The sequence below is a fragment of the Hemiscyllium ocellatum genome, chromosome 26 (assembly GCF_020745735.1).
Source record: "Hemiscyllium ocellatum isolate sHemOce1 chromosome 26, sHemOce1.pat.X.cur, whole genome shotgun sequence".
Classification (NCBI taxonomy): Eukaryota; Metazoa; Chordata; class Chondrichthyes; order Orectolobiformes; family Hemiscylliidae; genus Hemiscyllium; species Hemiscyllium ocellatum.
In genome coordinates this window covers 8929150-8948467 of record NC_083426.1, presented here as the reverse complement: position 1 = coordinate 8948467, position 19318 = coordinate 8929150, and the positions used below count along the sequence as shown (strand labels likewise).

General features: G+C 44.4%; 1 protein-coding gene across 1 annotated transcript in view; it reads left to right on the top strand.

Annotated features, from left to right (window-relative positions):
* LOC132828140 (neurofascin-like) overlaps positions 1–19318 on the top strand; it is a 125683-nt gene that overhangs the window by 82437 nt on the left and 23928 nt on the right. Inside the window, exons 20-21 of the mRNA XM_060845060.1 lie at positions 8929–9051; positions 11010–11186. Coding sequence (XP_060701043.1) covers positions 8929–9051; positions 11010–11186 — 300 coding nt within the window. The remainder of the gene's footprint in view (positions 1–8928; positions 9052–11009; positions 11187–19318) is intronic.

Here is a 19318-nt window from a genome sequence, read left to right as displayed (position 1 = left end):
TTCGGCCCATCGAGTCCACTCCACCATTCAATCATGGCTGATGGGCATTTCAACTCCACTTACCAGCATTCTCCCCGTAGCCCTTAATTCCTGGTAAACATTCACGTGACTTGGGGTCTGAAGTCACAGGTAGGCCAGATAAGGATGAGAGATTTTCTGTCCTGAAAGGCAGTTGTGAACCAGGTGTTTTTTTTTATATAACAATCAGCAATAGTTTCACCCCTGAGAGTTGATTTCAATCCCTGTTTCAAATTTTATCAGCTGCTGTGGTGGGCTGCATTTGCCCAGAACATTAGCCCAGGGCCGGTGGATGGCGAACCCAGTGGCATTAGGATTATGCCTTGTATTTTTGTGTCTGTCAGCCCCTTTTGGCCACCCCCACATTCCTGATGAAGGGCTTACGCCCGAAATGTCGACTCTCCTGCTCCTCGGATGCTGCCTGACCGGCTGTGCTTTTCCAGCACCACATTTTTGACTCTGACCCTCCAGCAGCTGCAGTCCTCACCTTCTCCTATGCCCTATTTGTTGACTAATTCTCGTCCTTTATCATCTACAATAGCATCATGAAGCCCAAGTCAAAAAGTGAACACCACGTCATATTGTCTTATTCCCATTGACAGTTTCCAGAGTTCAGTTCGAAGTTTACTCCTCATTTACATTCTGAATGGAGAAGTGAAACTTCGCTGCTAATAGTACTGTCAGATTATAATCCCTAAAGGGCAGCATGGTGGCTCAGTGGTTAGCACTGCTGCCTTACAGTGCTAGGGACCCAGGTTCAATTTCAGCCTTGGGTGACTGTCTGCTTGGAGTTTGCACGTTTTCCCCATGTTTGCATGGGTTTCCTCCCTCAGTCCAAATATGTGTAGGTCAGGTGGATTGGCCGTGCTAAATTGCCCAAGTGTTAGGTGCATTAGTCAGAGGGAAATGGGTCTGGGTGGGTTACTCTTTGGAGGGTCAATGTGGACTAGTTGGGCTGAAGAACCTGTTTCCACGCTGTTGGGAATCTAATCTAAATTCAAGTAGAGTATCGAATAGGGCAGTACAGTGGCTCAGTGGTTAGCACTGCTGCCTCACAGCATCAGAGACAGCTTTGATTCCACCCTTAGGTGACTGTCTGTGTGGTGTTTGCACATTCTCCCCGAGTCTGTGAGTTTACTCCAGGTGCTCTGGTTTCCTCCCACAGTCCAAAGATGTGCTGGTTAGGTGGATTGGCCATGGGAAATTGCCCATGATGTGCAGGCTAGGTGGATTAGCTGTAGGCCATTCAGGGTTGTCGAGGTAGAGGGGGTGGGGGTGGGTGTGCATGGAATGCTCTTCAGAGTGTCAGCATGGACTTGATGGGCTGAATGGCCTATTGTAGGGTGATTGTGTGAAAGAGCTGCTGGTTGTTGTGGGGAATGGAAACTCCTGTTGAATCCCAGAGCTTACTGTCCTCTACAGCAAGCCAGCACGAGGGGCAGGTTTGAAGGTTTGTGGTGCATTGTAAAATTCTAGAGCAGCAGAGAGCATCATTCACTGAACGAAACTTTCTGGAAGGTAATGGCGCGTGGGTAGCATGACAAGTCTGAGGAATGAGGCACAAAGTCAGTTCCAAGGTGATCCTTAAATTGTGCCAGGAATCTTCACCCATTGGAAACATGCCTGGACCTTTACTGGACCCTGACTGCTCATGGCAGGTCAAAGGTTCATCCAAGGGTGAAATCTTCCAGAATCTAGTCAGTTAGCAGGATTCTACTGCATTCTTTGTGCGATTAAAGGTGACAGGTTCTGATGGGGGGGTGGGGGGAGCTCCATTTTGGGAGGGTTTTAGGGGAGCGGTGCATGACATTGAACAGACAGCAGCCCCACGTGGAGAGCTGGGCACAGCTGGAGCAGGTAGGAGAGCAGGCAGATCCATACATGGTAGCATCCTTATGAACTTAATTGGCATTCTTTTCAAAAAGAAATAGATGGCCCACTGGCCATGGGCCGTCGGTGCGGAGGAGACGACCCTCTACAGCAAAGGTTGTGGCTCATGCTGTGACCTCAGTGTGTTTATAGCACATCCACAGAGGCCAGTTACAGAGAGCCCCAAGAACTCTCCATCCTACTGCTCCCAGGCCATTTTGACCCCGAATTAGAGTGGGTTGTGTTTGTCCTTCCTGTAATCTCCTCACAGCAAGCTTTTTCAAAGATAGGAGACATCCCAAATTGGTCTCCTGAACCCCCACCTCCCTGCGCCCACTCCATTGGGCTGGGAAAATTCCAGTTTCTGAAGGCCAATACTAACCCATTCCTCCAGTACAGTCAGATCTTCTGTAACGTGATGGTTGCGTTCTTGTGCAATCCTGCATTATTGAAAAATTGCACTTTAGAAACAACGCTTCAGGTGTTGGGATGTACTTGTGTTACAGTGCACATACATTTTAAAAGTTAGCGCTTTACAAATAGTGTCCCCAATTCGTCAATTCGCATTCAGGAAATGCGCAGCATAACCATTTGACCCAATGTGCAGAGATTCAAAGTGTGTGTGTGTGTGTGTGTGTGTGTGTGTGTGTGTGTGTGTGTGTGTGTGTGTGTGTGTGTGTGTGTGTGTGTGTGTGTGTGTGTGTGTGTGAGAGAGAGAGAGATTGGGGTGCGGGGAATTCTTCGTGACAGCAACTCTGCCAATCAGAGTCAATGTGCCAACGAATCTACTCTCCTTTCTCTTCTTGTATCATTGTGATCATTTGAAGCTTGGCATTCTTGCTGGTATCCTGATGCGTACAAGACGAGAAGCTTCAGTAACATGTCTCTGTTTTCAGCAAGGTTCCAGTTTGGGCCAGTGGGATTGACTGCTATGAGCTTTCCTTTTTGTCATCTCCGTTCTTTCACCGAGATAACGTCCAGACTGACTGAGACTCTTCTCTTGTTCAGATTCAATATTGGAATGAGGGAAGTCTGCTGAAGACCAACCAATACAGGTCACGTGTTCAGGTCATGGAGTCTCCCAGTCAGCGTCAGCGTGCCATTGTATCAGGCTTGCAGCCATATCATGCCTATAAGTTTCAGGTGGCAGCAGTCAATGGTCGGGGACGTGGTCCCTGGAGTGAGGAGTTTGCAATAAACACCACAGAAGGAGGTAAGTCGGCAAATGAACCCTAAATTGTTCCCCATTCACAGCCCAAGCAACATTGTTATTCTGTAGAAAGAGCTCAGTCACAACAGCTGTGCCAATTCAGATCTAAACTTGTTGGTGAAATGGAACAAAGAGGACCTTTTGCATGAGGATACAGTTTATTGACAAATCAGTCTCAAAGCTCCTTTTCACAACCTAACAACACAGGCACTGCCTTTATGTATATCTGTGCTCAGGCTATCGATGGACCCTCCTGATTCTGCTTACCATTAAAAACAAGCATTAACAAACCTAACAATGTGAGGAAGCTCTTTGCTCTGACATTGAATCAGACCCCATGTAAAATTCTGACGGGGGGTGAGGGATCTTGACAAGGTGGATGTTGTGAGGACATTTCTATTTGTAGGAGAGTTTAAAACTAACAGGGACAGTTTCAAGTCAAGGAACCTCCAACCTCACCCAGAGATGAGGCGGAATTCCTTTTCTCAGAGGGACATGAGTATTGGGAGAAGGTTTTGTGATAATGTCTCTGCCTCTCAGTGAGAAGCCCCCGGTTTGAGTTCCAGTCTGGATCTCAGCAGTTAATGAAAGGCTGTTTGGAAGGTGGTCCATCAGGTTGATTGTCAACTTGTAAATCCTTCTAAAGTGCCCCTGCGGCAAGATTTGGGAGAGTTTCCTCCATGATAGGAAGGACCTTAACCGAGAAAAACCAGCTGTCAGATCCAAAAGTAATTGTCGATACCAAGCAGTGTTATGGTGACCCCGTGTAACATGAGAAAAAGCTTAAAGAGAAATAATCAGAGGTGGCTTGTTTTTGGAAGTTTCTTTCCCGGTCATCAGCGGGAGCTGAGTCATTCATTACATTCACCTGGTTTTGATCGAATAGAGAATCAACGACTCTGGAGGCAATAGTCTCGGAGGTATAACAAGAAGCAGAATACAATAAGCCATGAGCTTTTGAATGGCTCAGCAGGCTTAAGGGGCTCATTAAAACCATAAGATTCAGGATCAGAATTAGGCCATTCAGCCCATCGAGTCTGTTCCATCATTCAATCGAAGCTGATATGTCTCTCAACCTCATTCTCCTGCCTTCTCCATGTAACCCTTGATCCCCTTAACAATCAGGAACCTACCTATCTCTGTCTAAAATGCACTCCAGTGACTTGGCCTCCACAGTCCTCTGCAGCAGGGAGTTCCACAGATTCACCATCCTCTGGCTGAAGGAATTCCTCCTCATCTCGGTTCGAAAGGCCAACCCTTCACTCTGAAGCTGTTCCCTCATGTCCTAGACTCTCCTACTGGTGGAAACATCTTCTCCACAGCCACTCTATCCAGACCTCTCAGTACTCTGTAAGCTTCAATTCCCCCCCTCATCCTTCTAAAACCCATCAAGTACAGACCCAGAACCCTCAACTGGTCCTCAGATGACAAGCCTTTCATCCCTGGAATCATTCTGGTGAATCTCCTCTGACCCCCTGCGCGGCCAGCACATCCTTCCTTAGATACAGAACCCAAAACAGCTCAAAATATTCCAAATGCAGTCTGACCAGTCCTTTATATAACCTCAGCAGTATATCCCTGTTCTTGCATTGAAATGAATGTGAATGGCTAATTGAAAGTATGTGTTGACCTTAGGAGAATCCTGTACAAGGATTCCCAAGTCTCTTTGCGCTTCAGAATTCTGAAGCCGAGGAAGTAATCCACACCTCTTCTTCCTAACAGCGTGCAGAACCTCACACTTTCAGACGTTGTAAAAAGATATGAAGGTGGAAAAGCACAGCAAGTCAGACAGAATCCGAGGGGCAGGAAAATCACCGTTTCAGGCTGGAAACCCTTCATCAGGACCTGCTGTACTATTCCAGCTTCACATCTATTGACTCTGGTTTTCAGCATCTACGGTTCTTACTGTTTCTTTTCAGATATTGTATTCCACCTGCCACTTCTTTGCCCAATGTCCTAGCCTGTCCAAGTCTTTCTGCAGTCTCCCTGCTTCCTCTGCACTACCTGACCCACCACCTATCTTTTTATCACCTCCAAACTTAACAACAATACCCTCAGTTCCTTTGTCCAGTTCACTAATGTATCATGTGAATATTTGTGGTCTCAACACTATCCTATTCCTCACTAGTTGCCATTCTGAAAAAGACTCTTTTATCCTGACTCTCTGCCTTCTGCCAGTCAGCCAATCCTCTATCCATGCCAGCACCTTGCACCTAGCACCCGTGGGCTCTTATTTTATTTAGCAGCCTCCTGTGTGGCGCCATGTCAAAGGTTTCCTGGAAATCCAAATAGAATGGCCTAAATTTCTCATGTTCGCAAAGAATGGCGGAATAAGAATTGGCTCTCTCCGGCAGCAACCCTCAATACACTGCAGAGAAAATATTAATGCTTTGGCTGTAAATATATTCACACTAAAATGTGCAGAAATAAAAGTGTCACTCTGATTCAGTGGGAAATCCTCTCCTGAGGCTTGAGGCCTGTTTCTGTGGAATGCTATAATTTGTATTGAACAATCGCTGCACGTGAATCAGTGATGTGCACTCCAAAATCAGACAGATATATAGAGGATTTCCAATCCTTCAGGATCCACCTGCAATCTCCAGGATTGAAAAATTTATCTCTGGTCACTGTTGTGAGCAACAGAGGACAAAACTCCCAGGGCATTCAATGAATTTTTTTTTCACAATTTCTTTGATCACTTACTCATTTTAAAAATAATTGTGATGGCATAAAAGGTTGGAGTGGTTGGAAATGGAAGATTAAATAGTTATCCTTCCAGTGAGATAGCGGTGGAGTAGGACTTCTGAGCCTGGGGGTTGTCCCCTCTGTCCACATTCCTTTTCGTTCCTTTTTTTTATCTCTTTTTTTCTTTCTCTCTTCTATTTTACTTATCTCTTGTGGAAGAACTTGGTTGTGGCATTGGTAGTGACAAGTAGGCCCAGCAAAGACTTGAGTTAACTGGCGACAGTCATCAAGTAGGCCCAGCGTGGACTCGAGTTAACTAGTGACAGTCGCCAAGTAGGCCCAGAGCGGACTCGAGTTAACTAGTGACAGTCGCCAAGTAGGCCCAGAGCGGACTCGAGTTAACTAGTGACAGTCGCCAAGTAGACCCAGCGCGGACTCGAGTTGACTAGTGACAGTCGTCAAGTAAACCCAACACGGACTCGAGTTGACTAGTGACAGGCGTCAAATAGGCCCAGCACAGTGGTAACATTGGAGAGAGGTTGGGTTCCCAGCAGCTTCTGCATCAGTGAGGCAGTCCTCGTGCCAACGCATGGTTGCTGCGGCGGAGGGAGGTTTGCGCATCCAGTGCAGATTCGTGGAGGTGGAGGCAGGTTTGGGCCCAGTCTGAGACTCAACAGCAACAGCAGGAGATGCCTCGGTAAGGTGGTCATGAATGGACTCTTGGCCGCAGTACAAGTCACGTTTGGGCAGATACGGTACCCGATGTCGGTGGCATTTGGTGAGGTCTAGCGAGGACTCAGAGTGGCGAGGGCCTAAGTGGAGATGAGATGGAGCTGAAGAGTGGTCACTTTCATTCCAACAGTGGTGAGGTGAAGGGGAATCGTGCCTGGCCACCAGATGCCAGGCCCATGGTGGAGCACTCAATAAGAAGGCCCGTGAAACGGAGCACTCTCCTTCATTTCTGCCTTTATATTCTATGTTTTGGTTATTATTAATTTTCTGTGTTTTAAGATGGCACCACAGATTGGCAACACTGTACAACTCTCTTCACTGTATTTTAGAACAAAATACATATGACAATAAATAAATCAAATTCAAATTCTAAATGGTACAACTTCCAGGAATTATTCCAACCAATGTTGTCAACCCAAACTGAAACAGTAGGGTATGTTATCACAAAGCAATGGTTCATTATTTCAATACGTTTCCTTCATTCTTACAGGTGTCCTTATCAAAATCTATAAAACTCTAATAGAATTCTAACAGAGTAAACATAGGAAGGATGTTCCTGAGGACCAGGGGTCACACTCTCAGGATACATTTTAGACTGAGATGAGGAGAAATGTCTTCACCCAGAAAGTGGGGAGCCTGTGGAATTCTCTGCCAGAGAAAGCAGTTGACACCGAATGTTTTCAGGAAAGAATTTGATATAGTTCTTAGGGCTAAAGGGATCAAAAGGGAAGGGGAGAAAGCAAGAAACAGAATGCTGAGTTGGACAATCAGTCATGATTATATTGATTGGCTGCATGAGCTAACACCGGCTTTTTAATCTGGAAACAGCCTGGTGTGAGCATGGGGCACCTGGGACTCTTGTGAATGACAGAGGAAACAGCTAATTGCTTAACCCATGATGCTCACGGTAAGAGGAAGAACAGGGGAGAACACATTTAGAGTATTGTTATTGCATGAAGTTTTGGTGATCACACTACCAGAAGGCTGCGGATTCTCTGGGGAAAGTGCAGCGAAGATTTACCAGGATGTTTCCTGGTCTGGAGGGTTTCACTTATGCCAAGAGATTGGATAAACCTGGATTATTTTCACTGGAAAGCTGGAGAATGAGGGACAACCTGATAGAGGTCTACAAGGTTATGAGAGGCATTGAGAGGCTGGAGTGTGAGAGGCTTTTTCCCAGGATGAAAAGGTCAACTGCAAGAGGACACAGGTTCAAGGTGAGAGGGGAAAGGTTAGGGGAGAGATGCAGGGAAAGTTTCTCATACAAAGGGTGGAACATACCTGGAACACACTGCCAGTGGAGGTGATGGGAGTAGGCGCACTAGTAACATTTAAGGTGTATCTTGACAGACACTTGAGCAGAAGGTGAGCAGGTTAGAAACCGCAATAAGTAGCGGGTCTAAGGGTTAGGAATTGGCACAAGCTTGTTGGGCTGAATGTCCCATTCCTGTGATAAGCCCTTCATCAACTCCTGATGAAGAGCTTGTGCCCGAAATGTCGATTTCCCTGCTCCTCGGATGCTGCCTGACCTGCTGTGCTTTTCCAGCACCACTCTGATCTTGACTCTGATCTCCAGCATCTGCAGTCCTCACTTCCTCCCATTCCTGTGATGTATTGTATTAGAAACAAGCTGAATTTGAGTCAAATTAGATACATGGAAAGGGTGAAATAAACCTGCAGAAATGATATTTTACTAAATGACATGCTCATTCACATTTTAATCATTCCTTTTTTTTAACTCGAAAAGTTCCCGGAATATAAATAACTTTATTTTAATCCTGACTTCCTACAGTGAGTTTAATTTAACTGCAAATTTCTTGACACTCTCAGGGGGCGGGGAGCTGGGTGAAGTTGAATTCCCTTCACAAGGGCCATAATGGAGCAGGACAAACAGTTCAGCAAATTGTGGAGAGTTGTGATTGGTGGGTCATCTTTACCTGACCGCGGGTTTCTGGGTTACTTACTCACAAGTAATGGCACACATAAGTAAACTCACCATTATTGTTCCAGCAGACTCTGGGCCAGCAATGTTACCCAGGAAAGAAATAGAACCCAATTGATCACCATCCTGTGGATTTAAGCAGCTTTCCTTAATTATCATTCCAAATATTTATCTGAAGGTGTTTTAACTCTAGCATTTTTAACTTGAGCATCTTTCACGCTTGAATCTTTAACCCAGTATGAAGTGATGAAAATGGCAGAACATTTATCTGAAATGTCCCAGAAGGAATTTACCCAAAGGACTACCCATCTTTTTTATCTGATCTTAAGTGTCCAGTCTATGAACTATGTAAATATTAGAATAAGAATCCAAATTTTGCTGACAGCACTGAATGTTTGCAGTAAACCTTCCTCTTGTATTTATGTCTGTCACAAATGAATCCTGAATCACATGACCTCTTTTTCTCTCTCAGTTCCTGGAAAACCAAGTTACCTCAGAATCAGGCAGCCAGATTTGGAGAGCATTACGTTACAGTGGGGTCCTCCACGTGATCCAAACGGAATCCTCATCGGCTACGTGATCATGTACCATCCACGTATGTATCGTGAGGACTGCCTTATCTAACAATGTGCAACTGAATGAATGAAAGTTCTGGTTGTCACTGTTATAAAGTTGTCATCATATTATAGATGGAACTTTAACATACAAAATTTAATAACAAAGGATATGCACTGTTGAATTTGAGCTGTCATGATGGTTTCTCACTGAGTACAGTGATCTACTTATTGTCTTGGAAACAAAACAGAATGATCATCCCTGAAAGAGAGTACCTTTCATCTCCATTACAGTAATCTCTAAATCTCAGTTTCCAAAGTTGATGTTCAGCTTGGGAGAATGGGGTGACCGGAGAAGCTGGAAGAGAAGATCCTGTAAGGGTGAGAGGGATGGAGTCCATGGATGATTTAGCAACATTACACCTTCGTCCTTGGCAGGATGCCTCTGTTTTCATGATGCCGAATGTACAGGCTGGATCTAGAATGCAGACAACTAGCATCATAAGAATAGTGGGTGGGAACACTACAGTGTCAGTCAGCATGAGGTGGGAGTGGTGATCCTCTCATAACAGTGGAACCAGTGAGTCACAACTGGCAGTACCATGGTAGCAATGGGAAGAGAGCTACCAAACAATGACGTGAAAGTGGGGTATGAGTGTAATATTGGTGGCAGGACTGTGGGAATGTGCTGTGCATAAACTAGCTGCCTCATTTCCTACCTGTCAACAAGTGACGACATTTCAAAACGCACTTTCTGGCTGCAGCGCATTTCGGGGTATTCTGAGGTTGTGAAAACGCGATTGAAATTGTTTGTTCTTTCTTTTGTAATGACATGCTGTTGATGTGCAACAAATTTAATGTGAAGGCTTCTTCATTCTTTCATGAATGAGCATCATATCTAAGGTCAGCTGCCCATCCCTACTTGCCCTTGAGACTTGAATTCACAGAACCTATGGCGCCCCATGGTGCAGTTTGTCAGGGAGTTCCAGGATTTTGAAAGTGAAGGGTTAGTGTAAACGGTGACATAGTTCCAAATCAAGATGGTGTGTGGTTTGGAGGGGAGCAAGGAACAAAGAACAAAGAAAATTTACAGCCCAGGAACAGGCCCTTCAGCCCTCCAAGCCTGTGCTGATCCAAATCCCCTGTCTTAATCTATTGCCCAATTCCTAAGGATCTGTATCCCTCTGCTCCCCACCTACTCATGCATCTGTCCAGATGCACTTCAAATGAGGCTACCGTGCCTGCCTCTACTACCTCTGCTGGCAACGCGTTCCAGGCACCTACCACCCTCTGTGTAAAGTACCTTCCACGTGTATCCCCCTTAAACGTTTCTCTTCTCACCTTGAAAGTGTGACCTCTCATTATTGAATTCCTTACCCTGGGAAAAAGCTTATCTCTGTCCACCCTGTCTATACCCTTCATGGTTTTTTAGGCCTCAATGAGGTCCCCCCCTCAATCTCCTTTTTTTCTCATGAAACTTGCACACATTGCTGCTCAAGGCTGAACATTAGCTTCAGGCAGTGAGGAGTTGATGGTGATCAGCTTCACAATAACCTGGATGGGAATGAGTTTCGCTCTTCGGGTGTGTGGACAGGGTAGATGTGAAGAGTTTTTCTCCCCTTCTGCCTGAGTTTTGGACCAGAGAGTGTAATCTCAGAATGAAAGGTCACACATTTAAAACAGAGATAAGAAGGAATTTCTTCTTTCAGGGGTTAACAAATCTATAGAATTCTTCACAACAGAGAGCTACAAAATCTGGGTCTTCATCAAGACTCAAGGTTAAGACAGACAAAAGTTTTATTCAGAAAGGGAATGATGGGTTTTGACAAAGAGGTAATAAAGTGGAGTTGAGGATTATCCAATCAGCCTTGATCTTTTTGAATGATGGAGCACATTTGCTGGGCTGAATGGCCTCATACTGCTCCTATAGTGGTTTTTTTTATGTGGATGTTTGTCGCAGCTTTGAAATCAATGTAGTTTCCTTTATTTACTTCCAAAGTGACTGGCTCAAGATCAAGACGCAATGCCACCATTCCCAGACTCGGGCCTGATGTGACCACCTATAGGTTGGAGAGAGTTGACGCAAACACTAAGTACAGGTTTTACGTCTTCGCTCAAACCCGCCAAGGACTAGGCGAAGCGATTGTGTTGGATTCACCTGACTTTGAAAATGAAGGTAAGCGAGAGTGGAGGAACAGTGCAGAATGCTTCATGTTTAACAGGCCGCCATCCAAAATCGCAAAGGGATTCTGAACGGGCGGCCTTCCTGAGCACACAGAGCAGACTTTGCCTGAGTGACAGCAAACTGAGTCTTACATGAGAAGCTGGGCAGGTCTTTAATCCAAAACTAGTTTGTAGTTAGGCAGAAATAGAAAAAAATACTGATAATATCAGGCAGCCCAAACAATGGGGTCACACACACACACACACACACACACACACACACACACACACACACACACACACCTCTGAACCACCCCATGTTTTAAATAGGCCTTTTGCACTTCATGCTTTGGATACTCTATGCATGTGCATGGTACCTCCTAACCTGTAGTTACCAAATTACTGCTTTGAAACTTTCTACTAAGAACAGCAGGTTTTAGGATCACATTCTGCAATTCTAGGATAGCCTTTTCCATTTCGGTTTCAGTCCTTTGGTTTGTGAGTGTGACCCTGCTTAAAGGCAGCAATAATTTGAAAAGAAACACTGAGGGAGCTAACATTTGAAACTTCCCTGGCTTAAAATCCAGTTTTACTCAGCTGACTGACGACAACCTGTCTGTGCACAGGGGCCAGTCATTCAAGTGAGTCTGTCGAGGTGAGAGGGGGAAGGATTCTCTCTCAGTTAGCTCTGTAAAGCCTGTGTGTTGCTCCATGTCTACTGATGTGGATGTGTGCAGTAAAGTGGTACAACAGACAAGACTGCATTGCCTTTTACTGTACAGTTAATGTGGAAGGTAACCATTGGTCAAGTAATTTTCAGAGTACTTTTGTGATCCCAAAATCTGATGGACTTACATCCTTCCTTTTATCCCAATAAAGGTATCTATCCTGCTTTCATTGAAGGTCCAGTTCTACTGATTTAACAAAAACAGCTTTGTGCCAGTTTGAACAGGATTAAACAGATTTCAAATGGACGCAAGGCATGTGGTTGAGATTGGCAATTCCAGTTTGGTTCCTTTTATAGAGTCATAGAGGTCTACAGCTGAGAAATAGGCTCATCGAGTCGGTGTCAGTCAAAAACAGCAATCTAACAATTCCAGTGCCATTGCCTTGTCTGCCTCAGCATTGCAAGTGCAGACGTAAACACACCTTCAATGTAATGAGGCTTCCTGCCTTTACTCCAGTTCCAGATGCCCACCAACCTCTGGGTGAAAAAGAGTTTTCCTCACATCTCCTTGAAACCTTTTGCCCCGCACCTTAAATCTCTGCCTCCACCCCCGTTAATTGATCTCTCCATCAAAGGGAAAGGCTTTTTCCCACCTACTCTACCAATGACCATCGTAATTTTATACATCATCTTTATTTGTTTCCGTTTGATTTTTGTGAATTCATTTGAACCATATGAACGGAGCCCAGTGCAAACAGGGAGAAATCATGGCACAAGATAATCATGGCCACTCTCCTCATTCCTGATGAAGGGCTTATGCCCGAAACGTCGAGTTTCCTATTCCTTGGATGCTGCCTGACCTGCCGTGCTTTAACCAGCAACACATTTTCAGCTCAGGCAAGATAATGTTAGGTTGGCATTCTTAACTTAATGTCACAGAGTTGTACAGCACAGAAACAGATCTTTCAGTCCAACCTGTCTGCATCGACCAAATATCTCTAGTGGAAAACAAAAATCGCGTACCCATCCAGGTGCCTTTTAAATGTCATAATTGGACCAGCCGCCACCACTTCCTCTGGCAGCTCATTCTATGAACACATCGCCTTCTGTGTGAAAATGTTGTCCCTTAGGTCCTTTTTAAATCTTTCCCCTCTCACATTAAACCTATGCTTTTTAGGTTTGGACTCTTCTACCCTGGGTGAATTTGTTGTCAGTTGTGTTGTAAACCCACTTTTTTGGTATAATTCTGCATTAGAGTCCAGCCGAAAGAGCTTACACCATACCATGGGTCAGTAACCAAATGGTTACTCTGGAGCGTTACTGTGTGGGATCAGCAGCCACCCGTGCCATTCCAGGTGTCTACTACCATCTCCAGCCTCTGCCAACTTTCCAAGGTGTAAGCCCCCCCAAGAGAACTGATGCACAGTTGAACCTGTGTGCAAGGATAAAATATTAACAGGTTTTTTTAATAGATAGTATTCCACTTTACAATATAATAACAACACCAATATAAGATTTTAAAAAATGAAACCTAACTATTAATCTATTCTACAAATGATCAAAACATAAAATAGGATGTCATACATTACTAACAATAAGCAAAAAGGTAAATAAATAACTAGGTACATGCTCAAAATAGATTTATATCAAGTCATAAAGCCCGTATGTATGTGAGATTCCTCCTCCTAGGGGCCCCCAAACCAGCCAGAACCGTTACCACGGCTAAGCGAAAGCCCCGGACAATATGGCCAAAATATCTGTGTCGGTGTAGTTCGAAAAGAGCTGCCATGTTCTGTAAAATAATTCTGTTTTTTGCTGCACCATATTCGTTAGGAAGTCAAGGGGGATATTTTCCATAACTATCCTGTGCCAATTTAAGCATCACTGGCAAGACCAGCAACTGTTGCCCGTCTCTAATTGCTTTCAAGAGACTGGCATGCTATGCCATTTCAAAGACAATCAAGAGTCAATCACATTGCTGTGTGTCGGAAGTTACCCATATCCCAGACCAAGGAGGAACGGCAGATTTATAACATGGATTTTATTATAATGGGTGGTTAGTGTTTACTGAAGTTGGTCTCACTTCTAGAATTGATTAAATTTGCATTGTAAATTTCCTCCCTGGAGCCTGGGTATTTGATTTATTTGGACAAAGTGAGGACTGCAGATGCTGGAGATCAGAGTCAAAAGTGTGCTGCTAGCAAAATACAGCCGCTCAGGCAGCATCCAAGGAACAGGAGAGTCAACGTTTCAAGCATAAGCTATTCCTGATGAAAAGCTTATGCTCCGAAAGTTGACTTTCCTGTTCTTTGGGTGCTGCCTGACCAGCTGTGCTTTTTCAGCACCACACTTTTTGTCTTTGATTTATTTGGCCTGTACCAGTACCAGCCTCTATATTATAGACATTTCTAACCAACCTGTTAAAATATGTTATGATACACCCATGGAACAGGTGGGATTTTATCCCACATCTTCTTATTCAGAGCTAGGGACACTACCTCTATGCCCCAAGAGCTTTTACCATTACTGGATGCCAGAGGATGGATTGTTTTTTTTAGATTAGACTTACAGTGTGGAAACAGGCCCTTCGTTTCTAATCATCCTGTTCAGAGATGTTATAATGCACCTCTGGAGACATGTGACTTCTTGGTCTAAAGGTAGGGACGCTACCTCTGTGCCATTAGAGTGCTTCCATATCTATTACAACATTTGTTAAAGTTCCCATTTTCCTGGCTTTACAAACGCTGCAGTTGAGCTGCCTCTGTCCTTCTGGGGGTCAGCGTGCCACATCTACTGCACATTATATTGGCCACCAGTCTTGGCAGGGGGAGGACAAGGAAACTCCACCCTGCATCCTACATCATCCCCCCCCCCCTCCAGCCCAGCCATGTAGGGGCCACAGGCAAAGATCTCACCCCTTTCTAGGTCAATTGACAGTTACCTAAGTGAGGCCAACATGTCTGGGTTATAGCCTTTCTCCAAGAAGTTGCTGAGATTACATCCAGTTTGGAGCAGGACAGACATGGGCATTCAGTCCTTCCTGCCGAGGTGCATTAGACACAATGGTAGTGCCCCTATCTCTGAGCCAGAAGGCCTGTATTACTATCAAACCCATTTGGATCAGGATTATCAACCTTCAATGATTTTAGCTTCCTCAGAGTTAGTAGAGGAATTAGAAATGTTCAACAGTCTCTATTACCACTGGTTATAGGACAATGTAATCAATATCTGGAAATAAATTAAAAAGACTGTGAGTGAATCTAATTCAGATGATTTAACTGTAGAATGACAGATATCCTGGCTGGAATCCAATCAGGCAATTTAGAAAATTCATGAACAGAATTAAGGACTTGAAAGTGAGCTACTGCCTTCCGTATAATCAGGGTTTTGGAAAAACAAACTGTGAAAGCAAAACAGAGTTGAGATAAAATCTCTGTCTGTCATGATTAGATTTCACAGAAGGTACTAAAGGAGGCCATTTGGCCCATTGCATATGCACCAGCTCCCCCAGTGAGCACCATGACTGAGTGTAAAGCACATTGGTAATTTCTATGGTACATGCTATGACGTTTGAGATGTCGGTATTGAATTCTAGTTCTAATATTTGTATTGGTGCTGACAATCAGTGTTGTGCATATACACTGAAGGACTCTGAAACAAACACTGTGAATATATTGATTAACCATTTACAATTGGTAATGAGAAATAGCAGTCAAAGCATATATTGTGGACATTCATCATACAAAAAGTGGGTGTCTGTTACAATGAGGGGAATGAATATTGAGCTATTGACTAAATAATGTTTCAATCTTTAAGTTTCGTTTCTATGACTATATGTGCCTGTTATCTGTTTAATATGTAGTTTTCTTGTTTTCCCTCCTTTTTTTCCCCTCTTTGCCTTTCTCTCTGAAGTCACCCCTACTCCTGAGATTGCAAAAACAATCGGAGGTAATGGGAGAGTGTGGTGGGGAGATAAAGGGGGCTGCTTCAAAATCAAAATGAGCATTCTGTTCGTTACTAAAGAAACAGATACCAGAGAAAATACTAGTAGTGCAAGGCTCTAATCTGAGAGTGTGGCATTAGGGGATCAAGACGAGTCAAGTTCAACCAGACTGAGTTGTCTGAGTTCTTGTGTTTGATTAGAGCCTTAAACTCACTTCTCAGTATCTGCTATCTATGTTATAATATATACTGTTTGAAACTTTCTTTGTAGTTGGTAAACAATAGCTTTTGAAATCCTGTTGGCCCCTCTTGCAGCACATTTGCAAGAGAAGGATTTGTCTTTTGTGCGGCAGTGTTACCTTCCAAGAGCAGAGAATAAATTCCAGGGAATTGCCTCCACAGTATATATTATAACTGGGCACCACTCTCTGTCTGTGCACAAGATCTGTATGTGCATCATCATCGCTTGCCCCAGCTTCATTATATACCCTGTCTTCATTAAAACATACGCAGGTCCATTTGACGCAGTGATTGTGCCCAAGAGGCCTGGGGTCAAGTCCCACCTGCTCAAGAGGTGTGTAGTAGTAGCTCTGAGCCAGTTGATTAAATTCAAAATTCATCATAATCCTCCCCTTAGCTAAAGAGCAGCCATAGTGCCAAGTGCTGTCTGGTCTGTCCACACGGACTGCAGTTGGCACAGACTTGGTACGGTTCTGTGAGGGAAAGGTATATAGTAACATTGGGTGATAGGAAAGTCTGTAACATTACCTATTTGAAAAGCTTCTAGGCAGCACAGGGAGCTGGAGTATTTTAGGAACTATTTGTCACAAAATTTTCTTGGTGGTGTAATCTCCCAAGGGCTGGATCTGCAGCAGTGGATGAATGATTGCACGTGATTGATATTTTGTGAGGCTGTGTCTGTGCAAGTCAAAGTGACTGATTGTAACTGATGGTAAGGGAAGGATTTTACACACAGCGTGTTTTACTGTCAATTCCAAGAGCCCCCAGGTCAGTTTCAGCGATTCTCTCTGTTTCCTCCTTGATCCTACCTCAGAGGAACACCCTGAAGGGGACAACAGAATGGTACAGCATATTAGATCCATTGTGCTTGCCCTTCTGTAACATTCCCTGTACCAGCCATCTTGTGGTCTCTCTGGGATTACTGAGCAAGTTCCAGATTACAGCAGTGTTGGGTCTGTGCCCATTTAGAATTGACTGGCCTGCAGGCAGCAAGTAAAGAACCCATCACGATTGCTTTTAGAAGCCAGCACCAAACGTTGTCCCCACACTTTCACAGTCTTTCCTCGACATGTTTTAATTGTTATAATTTCTCACGGTTTCCTTCCATTTAAAGAGTTGACCATGCACAGTCACATAGTGCGACATCTTAGAATAGCTGCTCCATAAATTAAAAAGCCCGTATTTTCAACAAGGGAGAGAACTTGATCCCAAAAGCAGCAGAGAAATGACATAATTAATGGCGGGTGAAGTAAAGTGCAGTTAAAGGTACAGGTGAGGAGTGGTTTGCAAAGTTCATGATAATTCAAAAACATTACAGGTCCAACTTCACAGTGAGAGTTCTGCATGAACGTGTTCCCGTTAAAATACTCCAGGAACTGGGCTGCCTTGCTTGCTTGTTTGTCTGTCAGTGACACACTATCCATTGAGCTGTGCATCTGAACCTTGTTCAACCCAGTGACATCGGCCAACCACTGTACAATACTGCACTCACATTGGAACGACGTGGGGCACTGGTTAGATAAACAGAACCAGTTGCAAACCAATCTAGTTTGTTTTGACGCTCAGAAAATAGACATTTTCAGAAAATAGACATTTTCTGAACAACGTGTTCAGAGATGTTTTTACGCATCTCTGGAACAGCTGGGATTTGCGGTTGGGTCTGCTGACTCTGAGATAGGGACACTGTACCACTGCACCAGGGATCCCACACCCTCATTAAATAAAACAGGAAGAGTAAAACATGCCAGCGACAGTAATTGACAAGAGGACAGCATGACCAGTTCCATGGTAACAGCCACCTCTACACCCCATTCCACTATTCTTCCTCAAAGAAGTTTCTGACTTGCAGAAACTGGAATATTTCTTTATGAAAAGTGGCTTGTTTTATCTGTCACAATTAGGGATCTAGAGGATCTGAAGTTAAAGGCATTGTGTACCACTGCTTGCTGCTCGATTACACTTTTGTGATTAATAAGAATGGGATGGACTTGAAAAGTAAGGCACATTGATAATGGGGGCCCTCAACTCACTTTGGCAAGAAGTGGAGGAACTACATAACCAATCACCATCACTGACTGTGTGTGTGTGTGTGTGTGTGTGTGTGTGTGTGTGTGTGTCTGTCTGTCTGTCTGTCTGTCTGTCTGTCTGTCTGTCTGTCTGTCTGTTTGTGTGTGTGTGTGTGGGTTTGCGTGTTTGTGTGTGCGTGTTTGTATGTGTGTGTGTTTGTGTTTGTATGTGTATGCGTGTTTGTGTGTGTGTTTGTATGTGTGTTTGTGTTTGTGTGTGTGTGTGTGTCTTTGTTTGTTTAGGGACTGACCATCCCAGCACTATTTCTTTGGTCTGAAGTTTAAGGTCCAGTCCAGGGAGTATCAGCTATATATTAATAGTAGGGAGAGAGGAGAGAACTGAGCTGACAGGTCTGATCCCCTGGGTACAGGCCAATGAAATGAAGGAGGTGATGTGTAGCCTTGCCTGTCCCTCTGTCCTATTGAAAGCTCATCCCCACACCTTTCACTTCCAGCTCACTGCCCTCCCCAAATCCTGCTCCTTTGTTCCACCCCAGCACATTCACTAGGTCTTACATAACCCCAGTCAGATCCTAGATGCCCATAGTTGTTTATCTTGCTGGTCTCCCTGCAGTACTGGCAGCATCCATCACTCCTGATGGCAGCACAGAGCTATTGACATCCAATTGGAGGGCAGCTCTGTGAGCCAGGGCTCCCTCCTGGAGATTGAGGGAAACCCCACCTCTGTCTATTTAAAGGGCCATCACCCAGAAAAATTGACGCAGGATGAACCGGGCATACAGACATGGGTGCATTTGCTCTGAGGCCCAGCCCTAAATTGTGCAACTAGACTGATTGTTGCAATGCACTAACAATGTGCTGTTGTGATATCCAATAACCAAACTTGACAATTAAAAAGTTTACAGTTACCCGACATAATGCAGGCAAATCTCAGCCAGTTCATTAAAGTCGGCATAAGCTGTTTGTTTAAGAGCACATTAAAGGTTAGAGTGGGATTCGAACTGTCTATATCATCACAATCTCACAAGAATTCATTTCTGTTGCAAAGCTGTCACTGCAGCCCTGATTTAAGAGTCCCGGCAGAGAACAACAGGATGTGGGGACCACAACATAAACTGGATAGATTTACTTTCATCTTGTCTGAGCAACCACAGGCTGCTTGTTTTTTCTGGCTTGTGAAAGGTTTGGCTTCTTCATTCAGTCTGTGTGCGTGTGTGTGTAAAACCAAGTGCATGTCTACACACAAAGTCTTGGCGAGAAGGCCGAAGC